Source organism: Notolepis coatsorum (assembly GCF_963971535.1).
Source record: "Notolepis coatsorum genome assembly, chromosome: 1".
Taxonomy (NCBI): Eukaryota; Metazoa; Chordata; class Actinopteri; order Aulopiformes; family Paralepididae; genus Notolepis; species Notolepis coatsorum.
In genome coordinates this window covers 234,802,513-234,827,139 of record NC_140165.1, presented here as the reverse complement: position 1 = coordinate 234,827,139, position 24,627 = coordinate 234,802,513, and the positions used below count along the sequence as shown (strand labels likewise).

General features: G+C 43.3%; 2 protein-coding genes across 2 annotated transcripts; one reads left to right on the top strand and one right to left on the bottom strand.

Moving 5' to 3' along the window:
• The first annotated feature begins 114 nt into the window (after nt 1-114).
• On the top strand, nt 115-16,189 carry LOC311227455 (uncharacterized protein). Its single transcript, XM_084313114.1, has 8 exons — nt 115-332; nt 1,345-1,443; nt 2,903-3,134; nt 3,340-3,410; nt 7,751-7,876; nt 10,171-10,459; nt 11,807-12,552; nt 15,162-16,189. The coding sequence occupies exons 1-8, from the start codon at nt 174-176 to the stop codon at nt 15,279-15,281; spliced, it is 1,842 nt and encodes a 613-aa protein (XP_084169240.1). The 5' UTR covers nt 115-173; the 3' UTR covers nt 15,282-16,189.
• Nucleotides 16,190-17,604: 1,415 nt separating this feature from the next.
• Nucleotides 17,605-24,162, bottom strand: LOC311244249 (uncharacterized protein). Its single transcript, XM_084333655.1, has 3 exons — nt 24,130-24,162; nt 23,031-23,252; nt 17,605-20,182 (listed from the first exon to the last, which is right to left on the bottom strand). The coding sequence occupies exons 1-3, from the start codon at nt 24,130-24,132 to the stop codon at nt 18,293-18,295; spliced, it is 2,115 nt and encodes a 704-aa protein (XP_084189781.1). The 5' UTR covers nt 24,133-24,162; the 3' UTR covers nt 17,605-18,292.
• Between the last annotated feature and the right edge of the window lie 465 nt (nt 24,163-24,627).

Below are 24,627 nucleotides of genomic sequence, written 5' to 3'. Positions count from 1 at the left end.
GCCTTTTATTTTGAAGATTTTTTTTTTTTTTTTTTTACTGAACCGGAAGAAGACAAGCTGTACCAGTGACGCAATTATTAGCGTTGTTTCTCTCTTTCGATCGCCAATGTTCTAGTAACCGTTGTATATTTATTTGTGGATATTCAGCGGAGTATCTTTAGGACGTCGACAAAATGTCAGCGTTGGAGGAACAGATAGGCTCCATTTTGGAGATGATGATCAACGGGACGGTTACAGAAATGACCAAAGTGATCGGGGATTGTGAGTCAACACGTTCTGAAGTGTCATCTACGATGGAAAACATAACGCTGGACGAATCTTCAAATGAGAAGGTAATGGTAACATTTCACCACGAAGAAGGGATTGTACTTTGTATTCATTCAGGTCTCTCCAATTGGCTGCTCAACCGTAGCTATTTCTCCAGTGTTTTGTCTGGCGTCTAGACAACCAGCTGATCATAGAAATAGAACAGCTAGCTAACGCTAGCCAGCTTGCAACACCTAGCAGGCTAATAAATCGACCAAGTTAAGACGTTGAAAGTCATCACTATGGAGATGGAAAGGGCTTGGTGTGGACGTCCACATAGCTGCTCTGGCAGGTCAAGATCACAGAAGAATCCATCTTAGGACGCCATTTTGAAATAGTCAGAAGAAGGCCTGTCTATCCACTGTATGTCTACAAAGGCTTCAGTTACAAGCTTCACTAACCCACCCTGGGTTGCATGGGTTGGTTATCAATGAGCATACTGGTTTATATTTCATATTTACCACCATAATGTCAATATAATGGTCACACTTTTTTTTAATGTGCTAAAGCATTTAACGTATAACACGCTGTGATCATTTTATGTTGAATCACAGTCTTAAGATTTAAGATGTGTATCCCTGACACTGATTTATAATGACTTATGAGACAATGAAATATGAAGATGATTACTTTTATTGTCAATGTATAGGCCTACAAGGCATTGCAATTGAAATTAGTTTTTTCGCCTGTCCCTCCTAGTTATAGTATGTACACACAGTCCGCCACACATGCATTTCTTCAGAGCGCAGGGTCGCCCACAGTGCAATGCCCCTGGAGCAGTGTTGGGGTTCAGTGCCTTGCTCAAGGACACTTAGGCAGAGATGGCGGGGGCACCGTAGATGTAATACCAGTCACCAGCTCACAGCTGGAAGGAATACACCCTCCTGTCAGTGGATGGGATTGTACCGGTGACCATTCGGTTACTGACTGGGCGGCCTCTCTACCTCCCCAAATTAATCATATTAATATGAAGTACTATTTGATCATCTGCCATTTACCTATTGGCGAACTTCTAACTAACGGTTTGTGTCTCACCAGGTAATCCAACTGAGCGTGTTCATGACCTCCCTGGCAAGAGATGCTGTTGAGAAGCTATGCCAGCTGTTCAACGAGTGCTCCTCCCTGCTGAGACTGGAAGTAAGTCCATCTGCTAGAGTTGTCCCATGGGCTGTCCCAGCTCCTGTGTCCACGCGATATTGGCTTTTTTACCGATATACCGATATTGTCCAACTCTTAATTTCCGATACCGATATCACCCGATACCGATATATGCAGCCCCCCCCCCCCCCCCCCCCAAAAAAACGGGATAATTTCAGGTAATTAACATTACATATATCTTGTCATGAAATTAACACAACATTATGCATACTTTTAACAATAAATAAAATAAGAATTTGTTCTTACTTGCTTGCCTGGGTAAATAAAGGTTAAATAAATGTAAAAAATTAGGGATGCTCGATATTGGCTTTTTTACCTATACCGATATTGTCCAACTCTTAATTTCCGATACCGATATCAACCGATACCGATATATGCAGGGTTCCCCCCCCCCCCCCCCCCCCCCAAAAAATTGAATAATTTCAGGTAATTAACATTACATATATCTTGTTGTGGAATTAACACAACATTATGCATACTTTTGACAATAAATAAAATCAGAATTTGTTCTTACTTGCTTGCCTGGTATAGATAGTTAGTATTCTATCCCCCTACACTTTAATACTTTTCTTTCCTCTTTTAAGATAAGATAATATATTCCTTTATTGATCCCCTTGGGGTAATTCAGGCGTCATAGCAGCATGTCGGAGGGGGATAGGGGAGGCACAGGTATAAGATAAGATAAGATGATCCTTTATTGATCCCCTTGGGGAAATTTGGGTGTCAAAGCAGCATGGGGGAGGGAGGGGGGGGTACAGGGTGGGGGATGCATAGCTCTGGCTGCAATTGTAGCTTACCACCACCGGTATGACTGTGTATGAACGAATAATGGACTCTGTGAAGCGCTCTGGGTCAGTGAAGAGCGCTATATAAATCCAAGTCATTATTATTATTATTATTATTATTATTATACAGTCCAGTATCTATATACACTATAGATACACTTAAAGTATATAGATACAAATACAATATAATGTAAAAAAAAGTACAAACTCAAGATAGTCCAGTGATGAGAGTCCAGTGATATGAGTCTCTAGTGCAAAATACAAGATAGTCAGTACGGTGATGTGAGTCTCTAGTTCTCAAGTCCCGAGTTCTGACAGTGATAGTTCTGGCAGCAGATCCGGCCGCCCAAGCCCTTTGTTGTAGAGCCTGATGGCTGCCGGTATAAAGGACCGGCCCAGGCGGTTTGTGGTGTGTCGGGGGGGATGAGTCTTAGGCTGAATGGGTATGGGCAGGGTAATAGTAGAAAGACATAAATATAGGCAATAAAATTTGATCTGAATATAAAAATATGAGAAAAATAAACAGTGTAAACAAAGGTGCAAATGTGTGCCCTATTGGTTATATTATACATTACAATAAATACTGAATATTTGACAGGAAACCGTGGGTGTATTCAGTCAACTTGAACTGTTGTCTTGTGTAAATTCTGCAGGTGTCCCAGGGAGCTGCGGAGAGCGAGAGTCTGAAGAGCAGGCTGGAGGCGGCGGAGCAGGAGCTGAGGGTGGTGCTGGAAGGCAGCGGAGGGCAGGAGGAGAGGGGAGGCGAGACAGAAGGAGGCGCGGAGCCAGACAGCAGCAGAGTCCCGGCTAACGGTAGCAGCTGTGGCGATGCCGAGGCGGAGCCCATACAGACCGCTCACCGCTCTGGGAGGAAGAGCCGAAGAAGTGGGTTTTGATTCTTTAATACGAGCAGAACCGACTTCATTAGTGAGATGGTACTACTGGACAACAGACAGACATGCAGTACTGAGAGAGCAATGTTTATGTTGGAGCAGTTCTTCAAACTGTTTAGTCTATTAAACTAGCTAAATGGATTAATTGCAATGCATTTTAACATTGTTTTAATTAGCGACCCTTTTGTTTTTCCCAGTCCTGGCTAACAATCGTGCCGGAGTGAAGAGGTCCCCTATAATACACCTGTGGAAAGGCAGAGCTTATGAGGTAAATCCTTGGCTGTTTTTAACATACTAGTGAAAATGTTCTGTCTTCCTTCATTATGGCATAACTTCATCAACATAAGTTGAGGATATGTGAGAGGGATCTATGAAAGTTAAACTTCACCATGATGAGCAACTACTGATATGAGGGGTTATGCTCAGGTAAAGCAGACCCAGATAGTCAGCATTGCCAGATGGGAAATGTTAACCATTTCAAGTTTCAAGTTTCAAGTTTCAAGTTTCTTTAATAGTTGTCATACAGAAGTACAGAATACTTTTGTACAAAATGCTTCTTACTGTTGCGCTCCAGAGACTGTGCAAGACAAGATAAGTATGAAATAAAATAACATAGTAAAATTAGAAGTAAAAAAATGAGGTCACAGTGTTCAGTTTAGACATATGTACAATGTTCGATGCAGAATAGACGTAGTTACCATACAATATACAATACTGTGCAGTGTACTAATATACAATACTATATAGTGCAAGGCAGAAATGGAGAAATGGGACGAGGTGCAATTTAGGTACAATTCACAGTAGGTGTACGAGTTGTAGTGCAAATCCTTTATCAATAAATATAAAGTGTAAGTGTGTTTGTGTGATCTAAAGTGTGGAGAGTGGGTGCTGCAGTGTGTTGTTTGTTTGAGTGAGTGTGTGCGTGTGGGTGTGTGTGCTGTGTGCATTTGATGGTTGTTGCATAGTGATTATTGTTCGTTTAGCGATTATTGTTCGTTTAGCAGCCTGATGGCCTGGGGATAGAAGCTTCTTCTGAGTCTTTCTGTGCTCGCCTTAAGACTCCGGTATCGCTTGCCTGACCGCAGCAGTTCAAAGAGGCAGTTGTTCGGGTGGCTCGAGTCCTTAATAATTCTCTTAGCCTTCCCCTTGCACCGCTTGTTGTAAATGTTCTGGAGGGTGGGAAGCCCCCCTCCAATTGTGCGTTCGGCTGAACGTGTCACTCTTTGTAGTCTGCTACGGTCTTGTGCAGTGCTATTCCCAAACCAGGAGGTGATGTTGCCGGTCAGGATGCTCTCTATTGTACATGAGTAGAAGTTCCTAAGGATCTTCTGACTGACTTGGAACTTCCTTAGGCGCCTGAGGAAGTAGAGGCGTTGTCGTGCCTTCTTCACAACACTGTCAATGTGTGTGGTCCATGTCAAGTCCTCGGATATGTGGGCTCCGAGGTACTTGAAACTGTTCACTCTCTCAACCGGTGCCCCGTCGATGCTGAGGGGGCTGTAGTCCTTGACCCCCGACCTCCTGAAGTCCACAATCATCTCTTTTGTTTTGCTGACGTTCAGGGAGAGGCAGTTCTCCTGACACCACTGTGACAGGTTCTCTACCTCTTCCAGGTAGGCCCTTTCGTCGTTGGCAGAGATCAGGCCCACCACTACTGTGTCATCAGCAAATTTGATGATGGTGTTGTTGTTCCGCTGTGCTACGCAGTCATGTGTGTACAGGGAGTAGAGGAGGGGGCTCAGAACACAGCCCTGGGGGGCCCCTATGTTGAGCGTGATGGATGAGGAGGTGCAGTTGCCGGCTCTTACCACCTGGGGTCTGCCCGTCAGGAAGTCCAAGACCCACTGGCAGAGGTCATAGTTCAAGCCCAGGTCCCTGAGCTTGGCTATGAGTTTGGAGGGGACTATGGTATTGAATGCTGAGCTGTAGTCGATGAACAGCATTCTCACATAGTTCCCCTGCCTCTTGTCCAGGTGTGATGCTGCTGTGTGCAGCACATGGGCTATGGCGTCCTCCGTGGACCTGTTGGGGCGATATGCAAATTGCAGAGGGTCCAGGTTGATGGGGAGGGAGGAACAGATGTAGCCCTTCACTAGCTTCTCAAAGCACTTCATGGCTATGGAGGTGAGGGCTACAGGGCGGTAGTCGTTGAGGCAAGCGGGCGTAGATTTTTTGGGTACAGGGATGATGGTGGACTTCTTCAGACAGGTGGGGATGACAGCCTGTTCCAAGGACAGGTTGAAGATGTCAGTGAATACCGGGGCCAGTTGGTCGGCACAGACTTTTAGGACGCGGCCGGGGATGCCGTCCGGTCCTGCTGCCTTCCTGATATTCACTTTTTTAAAGATCCGTCTCACCTCATGCTCTGTTACCCTGAACACTGAGTCTCCATCAGCAGACCCCCCCCCCCCATTGCCGTGGTTTGTGGGCTGGTGTTGTTATTCACAGCCTCAAACCTCGCATAGAAGGAATTGAGATAATTTGCTAAGGAGATGTCACTGTTCAGTTTGAGGGGGGTGCCTTTGTAGTCTGTCATTGTTCTGAGGCCCTGCCACATGCCTCTAGAGTCAGCCTGTTCAAACTGAAGTTCAACTTTATCCCTGTAACGCCGTTTTGCCTCTATTACTGCTCTCCTGACGTTGTATCTTGCCATCTTGTGTTCTTCCATGTTGCCTGTCACCAGCCCGGTGTTGTATGCTGATGTGCGCACTTTCAGAGCCTCACGGACGGATTTGTCTACCCATGGCTTTTGATTTGGGTAGATTTTAATTTTGGTGGAGGGGATTGTTTCTTCTACCTGAGTACAGACATAGTCAATCACCGTTTCGGTGTATTCGTTAATATTGGCTGTGTTATATACCAAATGGTTAACCCTTTCACTGCGACAATGCAGAAGGTTAACTCTTTCACTGCCACACTACAAGGGTTAACCATTTCACTACCACACTATAGAAGGTTAACCCTTTCACTACCACACTACAGACGGTTAACCATCTGTCGTGGTGGTGAAAGGTTAACCTTCTGTAGTGTGGTAGTGAAAGGGTTAAGGTAATGTACCTTAGGCTTAGAATGATTGTATTCTAGGGCGGCTGGGTGGCGTAGCGGAGATTGCGCTCATCACCAACGCAAGAGACTCCGGTCTCGAGTCCGCGTGTCGGCGTTGCCTCCGGCTTTGGCCAGTCGTCATACTAACTCAATTGGCAGAGTTAGCAGGAGGCAAGTCGGGGGTGGTAATCTGGCGTTGTGGACAGCGACTCCTACAGGTCGGTCAGGGCGCCTGCACAGCAAAAGACAGGAAGTGGTGAAGGTAGTGTGACCTCCCATGCGTTACACTTCACCAATGAGAGTCCGCGCTGTCAGGTGAAAAGAGAGCCGCTGGCTGTCTCCGCATGTGTCGGAGGAAGCATGTGGTAGACCTCAGGGCTCCCTAGACCGACCAGTAGGGGGCACATGCGCGCAATATTTATAATATATATATATATATATTTTTGTATCTTTCTTTCCAAAAGAAAAGAGGCATAGAAGCGTGGCTAACGCTAATGGCACGCATACCAGAGGCTAACTGCCTACGAAAACAGGCACAGAGGCACTGAAAGAGGATTTCACCCATCTAATGAACACACTAGACTAGACAAATATCAAGATGTATTCATCAGTGGACCAATTGCATGCTTTTGCAGAGGACAAGAAGCCTTCAGTCGACTCCTTCAGACATTAAGCACCCCCCACAGCCCAAATGGAATGATAATTATTTTGTTTTTTTAAAGATTTCTTTTTTAATATTATACTTTATTTTATTTTATTATTATTATTTTTTTAGTCGACCAATAGTCGACTAACGGCAAATTTTGGCCAATCATAGTCGACCATCCAAATCCTTAGTCGGGCACAGCCCTAATTTGAACCAAACACACACGCTTCACAAAAAAAAATCCCACAGCAGTCCGAACACTAAACACCCTGGCCCACCCCCCCTTGCACAGACGGGCAAGCATCCAACACTGTCATATGTGACTGTCCTGTATGTATTTATTGTGGGGATTGGGAGGTGGGTGGGGGGCGTTTTTCTGATCCTTCAATCACAGCTGTTAGAGGATCAAGAAAAGAGGGCTGAGTTTGCGATATGGCAGTACTTTTTTTACTCCTTTTTTTTTTTTTTTTACTTTGGCCATTTCCCTGGCTCTTTTATACGTTTATCGCATTTATACTTGGTCAAGTTCGACCGACAGAAGCAGGCTGAAAGGGTTCAGATGGGGGGGAAGACACTCTGGGAAAGGCACGGCTGCAGTCCGGGATTCGAACTCGCTCAGCCCCAGATCCGTGACGAGCACGGTTGTCCACGGTGCCGAAATAGCACTCGCGGTACGTGGTGAGCTACTGGAGCTCCCCCTTTTTTTACTCCTTATGTGGAACTTAGCCGAACTAATCCTCGCTCCAACACATTTATGTACATTTACTAGTCACATTCCCTGATTTGATCTGGCTCCAATCCACTTATTTACACCAGCCATGTCCGCCAGACTCAGCCAGCAAACTGAGCAGAAATGTAAAGCTTGATTTCCTCTCCTTTTTAACCCTTCTTTCCCGCTTATCTCCTCTCCTCCCCAGGACAGCTTCCAGCCTGTGATCATAAAGGAGGAGGGTCTGGAGGCGTACCCTGACCAGGCTTCTCCAGAGTCGGGTCAGTACCCTGATGACCTGGAACAGGATGATGACAACGACCCAGACTATCAGGTTGCTTTCTATTTTATTTTAGCTCTATATTTTCACTTTGATGTCCTTTTATTCATTTGTTTATTATTATTGTTATTATTAACTCATTGGACGCCACGGACTTGAGCATCGTTTGTTCCTACCACGCCAACGCTCTAGAGATGGGAATAAGTGGCAGTGTTTGCAGGGCTATATCTATATTCTATATTATAGCTATGGATACAATACTATGGCCCATTTGACATCAACTATCTCAATCTTCAATATGTGAAAAAGAATAAAAATTTTCATCCATACGTTCGTGTGTTATACCATGGTGAATATAAGTATAGTTTTAGAGTGATCCTGTCTAATCCCAGAAAACGATGATATGCAGCAATACGTGAATTTCACTAAAAGCGTTGGCGTTTCTCACCTGGACACGCTACTATTTCCAAATCAAATGTATATAATAGGTATTATGTTTCATCATGAATGTTTTTTGATGCTTTGATCGTCACCAATGGCATACGTTGTGGAGTAACGTTACACACACACGTTGCGATCGATGTGAAATCATGGTTGGATCAAAGCATCATTGATATAATTTAGTTCTTACCTTCACTAGGTCTAGGAGGTACCCCAAAAAGAATATTCCAATTGTCTGATCGCGAGTCCCAGTATTGGTGTCCATCGTGTCGCCAACATAATCCACCACAACAGATGCATCAGGGGCATTTGACGCTTCTCAATGCGATCGGGATAACTGCTCCACTCGCCTGACAAAGAAAACTGTGCCCCGAAGACATTTGAACATTACACAGGCCAAGATATAAGGTTTCAAAGGGTGCTCGATACTGCCACCTGGGATGATGCAGCCGGTATTGCACTTTGGCGATCTCAGGATGATTCCCCATGTTAACCCTGAGTCCGTGTGCCTGTAATGAATAGAACTATAGAATACAAGAAATAACGATGAAAACCCAACTATCCTCGGGTCTGGCGCTGATTGAGTTAATCTGCTATTTCATATGGAAAAACCATCAAGATTGATCTCTTGAGAGATATTTCGCTAATGTTTTTCTGTATGTATTGTGATTGAACAAGAGGCTTCAGTGTTTATAACCACAATATAACGTAGGAAGTTACATTCTGAACGGTATCACATTTTCAACATCTACAAGCCACGAATGAACTGTCACTCAAAATGTTGTATGCATCATACATATAAAACATCTCTATGGTATATATATATAACTGGACTTTGAAGAAGTCTTTATTTGGCATGCAGTGACACACACATGCGATGGGCGGCACACGCACAGGAACACACACGCATGCAATTTCTGTTGAGTTGCCGATGCGATTGAGTCTCTGCACTTGACCCATCCCGTCGCCCTTCCCCCCAAGGGCAGACAGGGGCTGCGGCGTGGGGCCGCGCCCCTGGGACCGATCCAAGTGCTCCTGTCCGTCTTTGTCATGGACATGACAGCGTTAGCAATCTGTTGTGCATGTTTTTCCATTGGGTTTTATCTTATCGGGGGGGGGGGGGGGGGGGGGGTTGCGAGCACGGGGAGAACATGCAAACTCCTGGGTATTGGAAGGAAGCATGTATGATATTTATTGCTTAGCAATCTTCTTTGTTGGTGAAATAGTTTTAGTTAAAGCCCAAAGCTTCTATCTGTGTTTAATGCATTATCATTCTTAAAACAGCAGCACATTATGACCACTAACCACAATATACCACTCTCTCTCATATTTATTTTTAATGCTTAACCCTTTCGCTACCACACTACAGACGGTTAATCCTTTCACTACCACACTACAGAAGGTTAACGCTTTCACTACCACACTACACACGGTTAATCCTTTCATTACAGAAGGTTAACCCTTTCACTACCACACTACAGACGGTTAATCATTTCACTACCACACTACAGAAGGTTAACCCTTTCACTGCCACACTACATACGGTTAATCCTTTCACTACCACACTACAGAAGGTTAATCCTTTCACTACCACACTACACACGGTTAATCCTTTCATTACAGAAGGTTAACCCTTTCACTACCACACTACAGAAGGTTAAATAACCTATAACCAGACATTCTTGATTTTCTTGATAATTCATCATTTCATGTGGCCGTAACACATCCCTGTTTTTGCTAATATCGTTTAAAGACAACATTTGCTCAACAAAGTATTCACCTCCATCAGGGACGGACTTCAGGAACTACTATGGCATTGGCTAATGGGGACTCTAATATTAACTTCAGGAACTACTATGGCATTGGCTAATGGGGACTCTAATATGAAATCATGTATATAACAACAGGTGGACCCGGAGGATCCGGACGATGCCGAGGCCAGATACAGCACTAGACCCAAACGGGTCGTCAAGCCCAAGCCTCGGGGGCGAGGCCGACCCAAGAAGGAAGGTCAGAAGCAGAGCAAGCCATCTCTGAGCTGTAAGCACTGCAGGAAGACCTTCACCAAGCTGCTCCAGCTCAAAGCGCACCAGGCGGTCCACGGGGCCAACGCCGAGAAGCCCTTCCTCTGCTCCCAGTGCGGGAGGGGCTTCTCCTTCCAGCGCAGCCTGAACGCACACATGCTGCTCCACACAGGTGAGGCTGAAGCCGGGCTGGTGTTGGGACAGCGCACCACTACCTTTCAGAGTGCACTCTGATCAGTAGTCACTTTAACCCTTTCACTACCACTCTACAGAAGGGTTAACCTTTCACTACCACTCTACAGAAGGTTAACCTTTCACTACCACACTACACACGGTTAAAGTGTGGTAGTGAAAGGGTTTTTAACATTTTAGCATAATGTTTTTATCTTTTTCTTCCAGGTATTTAGATTCTTGGGATAGGATTTTATGTGGTGACCAGGTACTCCCTTGTCACTCGAGACGGATTTAGCCTTAACATTAATCAGTACACTTCTAATATACAGGGGAAGCACTGACAAATGTGTTTTTTATTTAGTTCTCCTGTAGTATCGGCAAAAAGCAGTGTTTGTTTTTGTTGTTGATTATTAGATAACTTGATAACAGCACATTGTCGTCAAAGTCAACTTTATTGTCAGTTTTCCATTTGTGCAAGACATACAGAAACATTTCTATTTCATTCCCCCCATTCCCAGGGTGTATATAAAAAAAGATATAAGACAATATAAAACACAAAAGTAACATATAGGACACAATATACAATGTACAGGACTGAGAGAGATATGTACAATATAAACAGTAGCTAAAATGATATGAATGAATGAATTAAATAAAAAGATAAAAAAAAATTGCTTAGTGCAAATATTTCCTAGCAGTAGTACATAGTAAAATAAAGTGGCATTGAGTTAAGTAAAGTGTGTGGGTTGGTGGGTGTGTGTGTGTGGGGGGGGGGGGGGGGGCAGAGTAAGAGAGAGGGGGGGTGTTCCTAGTCCCGGGTCTGGGGGGGCAGAGTAAGAGAGGGGGGGGGGGGGGGGGTGTTCCTAGTCCCAGGTCTGGGGGGGCAGAGTAAGAGAGAGGGGGGGTGTTCCTAGTCCCGGGTCTGGGGGGGCAGAGTAAGAGAGGGGGGGTGTTCCTAGTCCCGGGTCTGGGGGGGGCAGAGTAGGGGGGGGGGGGGGGTTCCTAGTCCCAGGTCTATGGGGGCAGAGTAAGAGAGAGGGGGGGGGGGTTCCTAGTCCCGAGTCTGTGGGGGCAGAGTAAGAGGGGGGGGGGTTCCTAGTCCCGAGTCTGTGGGGGCAGAATAAGAGGGGGGGGGGGGGGTTCCTAGTCCCGAGTCTGTTAGGGTAAGAGGGGGGGGGGGGGTTCCTAGTCCCGAGTGTGGGGGTAGAGTAAGAGTTTCCCGACAGCCTGATGGAGGAAGCCGTCCTTCAGTCCGCTAGCTGAACACGTCTGTCTCTCAGTCCGCTAGCTGAACACCCGTCTGTCTCTCAGTCCGCTAGCTGAACACCCGTCTGTCTCCACACAGGAGAGAGGCCCCACATCTGTGACGTCTGCGGGAAAGGCTTCACCCTGAAGCAGCTGCTGAGGAACCACCAGCGTCTCCACGCCGAGGTGCGGCCGTTCCGCTGCGAGCAATGCGGCAAGAGCTTCTACCGAGCCCACGGGCTGAAGATGCACCAGATGGTGCACACCGGGGAGCGGGCGTACAACTGCCAGTACTGCGGCAAGAGCTTCACCATCCCGGGCAACCTGCAGCGCCACCTGCGGATCCACACCGGGGAGAAGCCCTTCGGCTGCCAGACCTGCGGCAAGACCTTCAACCAGGCGGACACGCTGAAGGGCCACCAGAGGATCCACACCGGGGAGCGGCCCTTCAGCTGCCAGACGTGCGGCAAGTGCTTCATCCAGAAGAGCGCCCTGAAGATGCACCAGAAGACCTCGCACTCCGGGGAGAACGCGCTGGCTTGCGTGGCGTGCGGCGCGACGGTGGCCTGCGTGGACTCGCTGCGCACCCACATCCAGACGCACGCGGCCACCATCCCCTGCACCTGCGTCCTCTGCGGCCTGCGGCTGAACTCCATCACCGACCTGCGCTCGCACCAGCAGCACCACACGGTGGAGAGGCCCCACACCTGCGGCCTGTGTGGCAAGAGCTTCAAGTCGTCCAGTTACCTGAAGATCCACCTGAAGTCGCACAGCGGGGAGCGGCCGTTCTCCTGCGACACCTGCGGCCGCATGTTCACCCAGCACAGCAGCCTTAAGTCACACCAGGTGGGTTTGCGTTGGTTACGTCGTTTTTTATTTAATTGTATGGCTTCGATATGAGCTGCAGATTTCTCTATGTGGCTTTTGTAGTGTATATAATATACAGTAGGCACTGTCGTAGGTCTCGTGGGTTCCTGCCGCGTTTTCATCCAAAGTACCCAGAACATTTAGTCCCAGGAACTACTTTTCAAGGAACTAAAAGCTTATTGTTGTGTCTGCGTTTCCACCGCGGTCTAAAGATCTACAAAGATTAGGCAAATTAGTCGGCTGACGTAAAGGTCTCTGGGTATTCCAGTGTCTCAATAATAGTTTTATTTATGATAACGTTGTACTAGAACACGAAAGACAAATGTCTCTGATCAGATCTTCATGATTACGGTTAAATGAACAGATACCATGTTCCCATGACTCTTTTACCATATATTGATCCTCGCATTGAACAGAAACGTGCAACAGACAACTCCATGCACTGGCGACTCACACAAGTCCAGATGGCTCATAAGAATTTACAAACGGGCCTTTGTAGCTTGTTTGGAGTGCAAATCACTCTCTCTACACCCGAGTTGGGTTCCAAACTCTGTCATTATTGCCATGCGGTTGATATTGAATAATTGGCTCTTTTCATCTTAAAGGAAAACTCCAACATTTTGGGAAATTAGCTTATTTAACATCTTCCCTGGAGTTAGACAAGAAGATACATACCTTTTTTGTCTCTGTGCATGCATTAGGCTTAGGGAACAGCCGCTCCGTTAGCATAGCTTAGCTTCATCACTGGAAGTTGGTCAGACTTGTACCCTGACGTTCCCTACAGTGCCCTACAGTCACGAAATACACTCCAAATACAACTCCAAAACGTTCCTGTAAACATGTTGTGACCTGTGTATTTACCACGTGGAGAAATAAAAAATTATTGAATTCGACAATGACGTTTTCTAAGCAAATATACTCTGAACTATTTTTTGCCTAACCACTCCTCTCTGGGCGCAGTGATTTCAGTGCTACTTTCTAACATGACGCCGTGTTTGTTTACACTCTCATTTCATTCAAATGATCCAAACCGATTGAAGTTTATGGATACCATGACTTAAAATCCTCTTACCTTGACGATTAAAAGCCTCCCCAATTTAGAAAACAGTATTTCCATGGCTGGTCTTGATATGCTGCACGCTAACGGAGCTAACCAGCAACCGGACACTCAAGCAGATAACGAGGGTAATGACTTCCGGTTGGGGAGTTCCAAAATAAAAGAGCGACGTCTATAGCAGCGGAAATACGTTTATTTTGTACATTATCTAACGTTAACACAAACCTAAACTAACTTTAGGTTAGTTGTAACGTTAGTTTAGGTTCGTGTTAACGTTAGATAATGTACAAAATAAACGTGCAAAAAATAGTTCAGAGTATATTTGCTTAGAAAACGTAATTGTCTAATTCAATTATTTTTTATTTCTCCACGTGGTAAATACACAGGTCATGTTTACAGGAACGTTTTGGAGTTGTATTTGGAGTGTATTTCGTGACTGTAGGGCACTGTAGGGAACATCAGGGTACAAGTCTGACCAACTTTCAGTGATGAAGCTAAGCTAACGGAGCGGCTGTTCCCTAAGCCTAATGCATGCACAGAGACAAAAAAGGTATGTATCTTCTTGTCTAACTCCAGGGAAGATGTTAAATAAGCTAATTTCCCAAAATGTTGGAGTGTTCCTTTAAGGAATAGGCTTGCATTTGATTTTCAATCCGCAATGAACGTGACTTCATGTCTGTCAAGTAACAGCACAATGACCCAAGTGTTAGACTTATCCTATTTTATCCCTATCCTAAGTTCAAAGGGTAGATGCATTTTTTCTGCTCTACTGGGCAAGTGTCCATATCAATTATATAACAATATCCTATACAGAATTGTAGAATTATTGTCTCTTTTCATCTCGAGGAATAGGCTTTCATTTGATTTTCAAACCGCTATGAAATTAAAGTGACACCAGGTGTCAGTCTTATCCTATTTTTCTATATTTAAATACTTAACCTGCCAACATAAGACTGTTCTGACAGCACAACATTGATGTAAATAAGAGATTCACTGAGGGGGGGGGGGGGGGGGGGGTATTAATGCATAAGTATCAATGAACAAAAAAGTAACTGGTTAGCGCTGAAGATGTTTTAAAAATTCCTGTACCTGCCTTTTTGGGGGTAAAATAATATCCATGCAGTGGAACCGGTTTCTAGTTCCTGGAGAAGGTTCCTGCAGTGGAAATACATCCAAGACAATGAACTTTAGATCTGATCTAAAGTATAGTTAGTGTATCTGATCTTATTCATAGTCTTGTTGTGTTCAACTTGACTATAAAGTTGCATTCTAGAACTGACTACAGCCAAGGTATAAGTTGCGTCTTGACTATTTTCAATGGAAAAACATTCAAACCGATATTATTTGCAACTTCCAGATTGAGAAAAGTATTATATACATAGCTTAACTGTTTTATAACTGTTAATCCTGACCATGTGTTGATATGAGCAAACACGGCTACAAACTCGACAGGAAGTCAAGTGTAGTCATGGCTGCTGCTGAGCAACGCACCAACATTCCGTTTCAATGGTCTTTGTTTTCAACCTCCTAGGCGGTGCACACGGGAGAGAAACCCTTCAGCTGCGACACGTGCGGGAAGTGTTTCAGCAACACTGGAAACCTGAACAGACACCAGCGCATCCACACGGGAGAGGAAACCCTTCAGCTGTGACCAGTGTGGGCGCAGCTTCAACCAGGGCAACAGCCTGAAAGCCCACCAGCAGATCCACACCGGGGAGAAACAGTTCATGTGTGACAAGTGTGGCAAGAGCTTCTCCTACCTGAGGAACCTGAAGGATCACAAGTGTTTTTATGTCTGAATCTGAACTGCGAAGAATAATCTGTCTTAACAAGTAGCCTACTTTAATATTATATTGAGTCTTAAAAAAAAATCATAAAAAATAAGAATCAGTCAATGGGGTGAGATGGTGTCACATATTTCAATACAACTGAAATAGTTTAGAGAATCTTCTATAAGCAATTGACAGTGTTTTGCAATAAGGAAGATCATTGGACTTATTAAAGATTCAGTACAATGTAAATCTTGTTTTTCAATCTTGTTAATTTTTTTTACAGAAATTATGTTGACATAAAATCACCCAAAATGTTAAAGCTGCTGTTTGTTTGTGACTAAAGCCCTTCAATATCTTTCCCCATTGACATAAACAAAATCACGCCATTTCAGATATCCAATCTACTTCTATTTTTAAATATTGCATAATATACACAGATTACCCTGATTAGCTGTCTCAGTTGTCAGTAGTTGTAATGGATATCTGCTAGATAGCCCACAAACAAGTAATGAAACTAGTTTGTTACAATTTAGTACATTTTTTATTTAGTTCAGTAATTTATGACTGAATTAAAACATCATTGTACTCTATCTTTAATGCTTGTTTTGAGAATGGGTGAAAACTGAATTTACATAACGCCCTGGCCTCTTTTCTTTGATCCTCCAATCACAACTGTTTCTTCCCTCAGACAGCAACAGCTGTGATTGGAGGATCAAGAAAAGAGGGCAGGGTTTGAGTTGGGTGAATTGTACTAAACCTCATCTGCTTTATTCCCCCCCCCCCCCCCCCCCCCCCCAAGAAAATTCCAATAAGAAGATTAAATTAGCATACTTGTTTAGACAAAAATAATTGTCTTGAATTAGTTCAATATATTCTGAAAAAGATTAAGAAATGCATTCACCTGTTTCTCCTCAAACTAGTGCCAATTGTTACTGGGTGTCTTTTCTAGGTTCGTTGAGATGACGACGCCCAGCCGGCCTAAAAAATTGGTGGTAATTATTGCTGTGTGGATTCAATCTGTAAGTCGCTTTGGATAAAAGCGTCAGCTAAAAAAATGACTAAATTGTAATTTATAATTGTTTAAATAAGGATTTAAATCAACAAAATGTTGTCTCTGAAGAAAGAGATGATGAAATGGTCATTGGGCCAAGTGGACTAATGGACTGAGGAGTGAAAACCCAAGATGAGAATGTGCAGTATTTTACTGTTGTACTATTGACATACTCCAATACTGTACCTATTGTTTCTTCAGTTTGTGGAGAGTGGCGTTGTGAGCAGCTGAAAATAACACAGAACTGCTGCCTTCATACTATGTAACATGAAGTGCTTTGCTTGTTTTGTTTGATTTGACGTAACTACTGTAAATACATAAAGTATAAGTGTGAGTTTTAAAACACGTTGAACATGTTGCCTTGTAGGATTGTGGTGGTGATAGAATTAAAAAGTACTTCTTTTGAACTGTTTTGTAAGAATCGTTTTTGTAATCGAGTTGAGTACTTTATATCTCATCTGTGATTGTTAAACCATGTTTAATACATGAAATGGAATTAATGACTTCAAAGATCCTTTTACAGATGTTTCTTTTATTTCTTTACTTGCGTATATCTGGATTAACATAGTATTAAAAGGAAAACTTAACCCTGCTTGACGATGTTTATTGACATCAAAATAATAACAATCATTTAAACATGTTATTTCTGTTATCTTAGCCAATTTAGTCAGTATTTTGTGAACATTTTAAACTTGCTCCTAAAGAAACCAGAGTACCAAAGCTGTGATGGCATCAAGCGAAGAAACCTAAAGCAGCTTATTTATATTTATTTTCTCTGTTTTCTCCCCGTCCCAATTTAGTCGTCGTGCCAATTCCCCCCCTCCCCTACCTGGTTGTTGTGCGCATGTTCTTCTACTGGTCGGTGCAAGGGAACCCTGAAGTCATCCGCACGCTTCCTCCGACACGCGCGGCGACAGCCAGTGACTATTTTTTCACCTGGCAGCGAGGACTCTCATTGGTGAAGTGTAACGCGTGGGAGGTCACGCTGCCTTCATCAAGTCCTGCCTCCGCTGAGCAAGCGCCCAGACCTGACCTGTAGGCGTCGCTGTCCACAACGCCAGATTCCCACCCATGACTTGCCCTTCCCCTAACCCAGCCAAACGGGTTAGTATAGCGATCAGCCCAAGCCTCAAGCAATGCTGACTCCGGGAGTCGAGACTGCAGCCTCTTGCATTGGTGACGAGCGCAATCTCCGCTACGCCACCTGACCGCCCTTGAAGCAGCTTATTTGACAATGAATTGGATATTGATACATAGTACTGTACAGTATGCTTGAACTTGTACATTGAGATAAGCTTACAAGAGTAAAAAAGTGGCCACTGTCCGTATCCAATATAAAAAAAACGTAAAAAAAAAAAACTGCTAATACAGTTCAGAAAGTCCATCTCTCAATCACCGTCAAAGGAGCAGCTCCAGAATTTGTAATGACATCATCAAGAAAGCCTGGACTCTCATAGCTTTTAGCGAGACTTGTTAATTCTCACAAATCTTGACTAAACTCATTATAGCTTTTCGTGAGACTTGTTCATTCTCACAAATCTTCACTAAACTCATTATAGCTTTTCGTGAGACTTGTTAATGTTCACAAATGTTGACTAAACTCCAGAACATCACAGGGACATGATAGGCCCTACATGGATTGTCTTTTAACATTTCGTCATATGGAAACTGTTTGAATCACTCTTTACAAATAACACCCAAGCTGTAGCCTATACCTCTGCTGACATTTCATCAGAGTATTGGTACAATATTCTATTACATATATGGTACAGATGCACACACAGTCACAAGGAAAGACAGAGAGCCACAAAAAAAGATGAAAACCACCACAAAAGGATGTCACAGTAAGTCTGTAATCATAAACAAAGTGATGAGCAGACTCAGCATTTTCAGCTGAAGTGCTCCTGAGGGGCCCCGGGCGATGCTACTGGTACAGTGTTCTGATAATGACAAGGGAGAGAGCGATGGCTGGGAGAGAGCTACAGCCTTTGTGAGGGACGGGGAAGGTGAGGAAGAAGAAGAAGAGATGAGGCAGGTGGGCTGGTCTCCCAATGTGTTATTATGCACATTGACCCAAGAGCTGATGTAGAGAATAGGCGTACAGCTACAATCCCACACGTTCCCTGACAGATAGATGGCGCTAATGTGTCCCAAAGGGTCTAAAGTCCCATTCTCCAATGCCCTGAGCCGGTTGGATTTCATGTGTAACTTCTGGAGCAGTTTAAGGCCTTGGAAGACCTTGGGGTGTAGGTGAGTCAACCGGTTGTTGTCCAGGTCGAGTTCCGTTAGCTGGGTTAGCGGGGAGAAGATTTGAGGGTGTAACGCACCCAGTCGGTTGTTCTGCAGCAGGAGGCGACGGAGGCTTGCGAGAGAGTGGAAGGCGTCGTCAGGGAGGTCGCTGAGCTGGTTGAAGCTTAGATGGAGTTCTCTCAGGTGGAGCAGTCCAGCGAGGTCTTCAGCCGACAGTGCCGAGAGACGATTGTTGTCCATGTCTAGTATTTTAAGACTTTGGAGATTAGCGAACAGTCGTTCAGAGAATCTGTCTATGTGGTTTTCATTCAATTGAAGTTCTTTAAGATTGACAAGCTTGCTGAAGTGGTCTGAGTGGAGAGAGGAGAGACGGTTGTGAGATAGCTTCAGGGAATGCAGATTCACCAAAAGGTGGAAGACATGCCTATGCATTGACCTGATGTGGTTATTATTCAGCTGGATCTCCCTGAGTTTCCTTGTCTTGTGGAAAAGGCCTTTGGGAAGCATGGTCAAAATGTTGTGCTCCAGATACAGTTTGCGTAGTGACTTGAGCTTGGAGAAGAGGGTAGGACGGAGCTCTGAGATGTAGTTGTGAGACAGCTGAAGCTCCCTGAGTTTGGTCAGTGGATCAAACACCCCCAGTGGAATGACAGAGATGTTATTACCATCCAGCTGCAGCTCTCTCAAGTTGGTCAGGTTCTGGAACACGCCTACGGGAAGAGACGTCAGAGAACTGCGGTACAGATCCAGGAGTGTTAAACTGATCAGGTCACTGAAAGCGTCAGAGGGAAGGGACTGTATGAGGTTGAAACTGAGGTCCAGCGTTCCAAGCTGAGGCAATCCTCTTAGTGATCCCTCTGAGATCGTCTTCAACTCATTTTTGCTCAAGTCTAAATGAACCAACGAGACCAGAGAGGAGAAGGAATCTTCTGGAAGGCTGGTGAGGCTGTTCTTCTGTAGGTAGAGACGGGTGAGATTGGTGATGTCCCCAAACGCCTCCACTGGGACAGAGACTAACAGGTTACCACTCAGGTCCAGGTGTTGGAGACTCATCGCTCCTCTGAAACTGCCCCTCCCAACACTCACCAGCCTGTTCTTTGACAGAATTAGTTTCTCTAACATGGTAGAATTCTCAAACACACCCTCCTCTATCTCTGTGACACTGTTGCTGCTGAGGTGGAGTTCAGTGAGAGCTGGGGCTCCATTCAGTACTGCAACCCGTAGCGATCGAATCTGGTTCCCAGTCAGAATCAGCCTCTGCAGACGGCCCAGTCCATGGAGGAAGCCGTTTGGTAGATCTTCCATGTAGTTCTCACTCAGATCCAAAAAGGTGAGGGCAGGGAGGTTCTGGAACTGACCAGGTTCTAATGACCTGAGACCATTCCCACGTAGGTAGAGCTTGGCTAGCTGGGTCATGGTGGGCCAGACCGGGCTGGGGGAGAGGGAGAAGTTGAGGCGATTCTTGGTCAGGTCCAGGACCTACAGAAGGTAGAAAATATTATATTACAAATGTAAGGGTTGGCCTGTCCTGTCCATGGACTGTCCTCCCCTGCTCTGCCTCTCCCTGTGTCAGTATGTGCTCTCCTGGTCTCTGTCCCTCTCTGTTCTTTCTCTTCTCTCTCTCTATCTCTCTCCCCTTCTCTCTCACTCTCTTTCGTGTTCCCCTGTTAGTCTAGAGTTTTTACTGTCTTGTATTAGGTTCACTGTGTTTAGTGTTAGTGTTTGTAGTCTTCTTGTTTTGTCCCAGTGTCTGCATGGTGTTTGGTTGTCTTGTCGTCCATAATATAATAGTTGTAGTTCCTTGTTTTGTTTATGGTAGTTCTTTGTCTTTGTTTATTTCTTGTCTGTCTCCCCTCCCAGGGCCCTATTCCCCGTACCTGGTTCAACTAAGTCGATCAAGAGTCCCATTATCCAGATTCAATTAACCCGATGTTTGAATCCGGGATTTTCCTGTTCCTCGAACGCTGATTCAGTCTCGTTCATTTGAACCAGACTTGAGACTCAGGATAATTGCGTGCAGCCGCTTCAGCTGAAAAGACAGCAGATGTCGATCGCAGAAATCCTGATTTTCTAACGGCATTGATTGATTGATTGATTTAAAACTTTATTAACAGATTGCAGAATGGGTACAATGCAGTACGGCTCAATAGCCTCGCCGACAAGTTAAATGCCTAATCTATAGGCTAATGTTAAGTCCCTCATTACCCCAATCAATCAGATTATATTTCTTTAAACGTGCCTGCTGGCAGTAGGCTTATGGATTGAATAATCAAATGAGATCTTGCTAGCGAAAATAATTAGTTAAACTTTTTCAGAATAAGGATACGGCTCTCTTATCCATTGATGGATGTATGGTGGATGTTTTATTTATCTGGCACCGTGGTCTGATGGTTGGTCCTTATGCCTTTCACGCGGACGACCCGCGTTCGAATCCCACCTTTTTCTATTTTTTGTTTTTCTTTTTGCAATGTAAATGCTTCAATTTGGTGCACTTTGAGAGCTATATAAAGAATGACATCCTCAATGCATGTAGATTTATAATATTGTAACTTAAAACTAGGCTACTTTTGCATATTCATTAATATTATATTCCAAAAAAATTATATTGGAAATGCGGGGTTTCGAACTAGGGTCGTCCACTTGAGAGGAATGAGCACTAGCCGTTGCACCACTGTGCCAGACGGGATATATCAATTGTGTATCCGTCAATGGACAAGAGACCCGTGTTTCGAATATTTTTCTTTTGAATGAAGTTTTATCTCTCTATTCTCAAATGCATTAATGTGACGTCAACGGCTCATTCAATTGCTCAAATCCGTCAAACAGCGCATCTCATCAGACATTTTAATCCCAGTTACAATATCACAATAACGTGTGAGTGATGATACAATTCAACAATCCTCAGATTCCTCGTAATTCATAATCCACAAAAACCACAATCCACGCATAGACACTTCAATTTTATGCTTGAATGAAACACAATCCAGGCGCTCCGTTAAGCAAATCTACAGCGGAGAATATATGAAACTAATCAGAGCCAAACGGCCGATAGGTTTCATTAATTAAAAATATCCCAGCGGGATTCACATTTGCAATGCGCCGTTATTAAAATAACCACATGCAGCGTGTATCGCGACTCCGAGCGCCGTATATGACATGCATTATTTTATTTAGGACAAAGTAAATCTATAGGCTGAATATGATTTATTATCAGCATTTAGTTCTATTATTATACATTTAAAAAGCCCCCTCTAGGAAAACGAAGCACAAAAACATAATTTAGAATGGTGTAATGGGATCTAGACTGTGAGAAATATTTCAGGAAGCGAGCTGGCATTTCTTTGCGAGGGCGTGGCCATGGTTCATCCAGCTAACTGAACTTAACCCTGCTCCGGACCAGGTTCAAACTTTCTGATCTGTTACCATGGTGATTTAGAAAATCCGACTTCGGGGAACGGAAAGGTCCGGCTTAAGTCAAGCTATGCTGAAAATTATCCGGCTAACTCAGTTAGCCAGGTACGGGGAACGGGGGTGTCCCCAGTTGTAATCATCATTGTTTGTCATTTGTTCCTGTGTATTTGAGTTCCTTGTTTCCTGTTCTCTGTGTTGGTCCATGTTACATAATAATAATAATAATAATAATAATAATAATAATAATAATAATAATAATAATAATAATAATAATAATAATAATAATAATAATAATAATAATAATAATAATAATAATAATAATAATAATAATAATAATAATAATAATAATAATAATAATAATAATAATAATAATAATAATAATAATAATAATAATAATAATAATAATAATAATAATAATAATAATAATAATAATAATAATAATAATAATAATAATAATAATAATTTGTATAGCACCTTTCATACAAGAATTGCAGCTCAAAGTGCTTCACAACAGAAAAAAGACAGGCATAAAATGAGCACATAAAGTGTAGACATATAAAATCACAGTTTTTCACATTAGGATCTAACATCCCAACAGGCTACCTTGTTTCCCAGTGTTTCATGTTTCTCGTTAGTATTTCTATTAAGAGTCTTTTTGTTTCCCCTTTTTCCACTTTCCAGTGTTAACTGTGATATGGTGTTTTTTTATGAGCACCCTTGGACCCTCCTCAACCTGTCTGCTCTTGGGTCCTGTTGCACCACCCCCAACCTGTGACAACAAATGTGTTATATAAAACATATGACTTATCCGTGTATTGCATCTCATATCAAACAGATATTGCACATCCACCAGTCCCTGAAATGTGTTGCATTTTACACACAATGCAGTATTTCCAAAAAGGTTTATGTACAGTACTTGCAAGTGTTCCATCCCGGTGCCTGTTAGTTCCTGTATCTGGTTGTATGAGGCATACAGCTCCTCTGTTCCCTGAGGCAGGTCAGGAATCCTGTCCAGGCCTCTATCTAGACAGGCAACGGTCAGGTTGTCCAGACACTGACAGGGGCCAGGGCAGACGGCGGACCCTGACACGATGAGGCCCATGGAGGCCAGGCTCAACGCCCTCAGCATGGCCCACAGCTGAGGAGGATGGAACAGCACAGTTAAAACAAGTTGTTCTATCTGTACACTGTAAGAAAAAAAAGCTGCAAGAAAACGGTAAATGTCTGGCATCAATGGTTGCCAAATACTTACTGTCAAATGACAGTAAAATCAAATACATTTACAGATTACAACCTTTATGTAATGGTTAATATTTTTATAAAAGGTAATTTACTGTATTTGTATGGCATTTACACTTAAAGTAGAAAAACAAAAGTAATCTGTAAAATAATAGTGAATTTCCCATGAAAAAACATTTATTTTTTACAGTGTAGATCTAACTAAGTTGCTTCGATTGCAGATGTGAGAGCTCATCTTGTGAAAAATGATATTGATGAACATGAATTGGATTATCTGTCATGAGACCTTCCATAACTACGGAGATATACAGTATAATTCAGAACTGCACTATTGCATTATTTTACTCTTGTCTATTCTATTTTATTGCACTGCACTATTGCACTATTTTGCTGTTATTTTATTACTGTCTATTTAAAAAATTTCTATGGGTAACGATCAAACCTTATAAACAAAGAGGCCTATTGGGATGTTAGATCCTAATATGAAGAACTGTGATTTGGTGTTCTATGTCTTACCTTGACCATGTCTATTTTTTTTTTTACTGCTGTGAAGCACTTGATTGTATGAAAGGGTGCTATACAAATAGCGTTTATTATTATTATTATTATTATTATTATTATTATTATTATTATTATTATTATTATCATAGCACGGTATATATATATATATATATATATATATATATATATATATATATATATATATATATATATATATAACCAATTTAAAAAAAGAATAAATAACTTTTCCCATATAACCCAGTTATTGTGCTTACCATTGATGAGAGAGGTGTGTACTGTGAGCAGTGTTTGTTGACGAGTGAAAGGACACAAACTGAAAACTCTCCTTTATACTCAAGTGTATAGGATGTGGTGCGCAGGTACGTGTTTGTCTGTGTGTGCAGACTATCAACTGTGCTTTCTGAGAACCGGAGATGGTTCTTTGGGTTAGATGGTGATGTGGTTATAGATCCTCATCTGTGACATCAGTGTTCTCTGCTCTCCCATAAACCTGCCGGCGACATACAGACATGTACTGAGAAATACCCAGAACTAACATAACAAACCACTTCAAAGCTCCATCGCTGTCTGTTGCTCTGTCAGCGTGTTTCTTCAGAAAGCCTGACTTTGGAATTGGGTCAAGTGTTAAACAAAGTGAAATGCAGAAATCCCCTTTTTAAAGAAACGTTTCAGCGGAAATAATTTTCGTTCTCGTTCGTTTTAGTTCTCTTTCTTCCAACATGGCTGCGTGTAACCAACCATTGGTAACCACT

Coding starts and splice junctions, on each gene's coding strand:
- LOC311244249 (XM_084333655.1), bottom strand. Junction 20,183..23,030: donor CCGGGATGGAACACTTGCAA/GTACTGTACATA, acceptor TACCTTCTGTAG/GTCCTGGACCTGACCAAGAA.
- LOC311227455 (XM_084313114.1), top strand. CDS start 174: ATGTCAGCGTTGGAGGAACAGATAGGCTCCATTTTGGAGATGATGATC. Junction 333..1,344: donor ACGAATCTTCAAATGAGAAG/GTAATGGTAACA, acceptor GTGTCTCACCAG/GTAATCCAACTGAGCGTGTT. Junction 3,411..7,750: donor GGAAAGGCAGAGCTTATGAG/GTAAATCCTTGG, acceptor TCTCCTCCCCAG/GACAGCTTCCAGCCTGTGAT.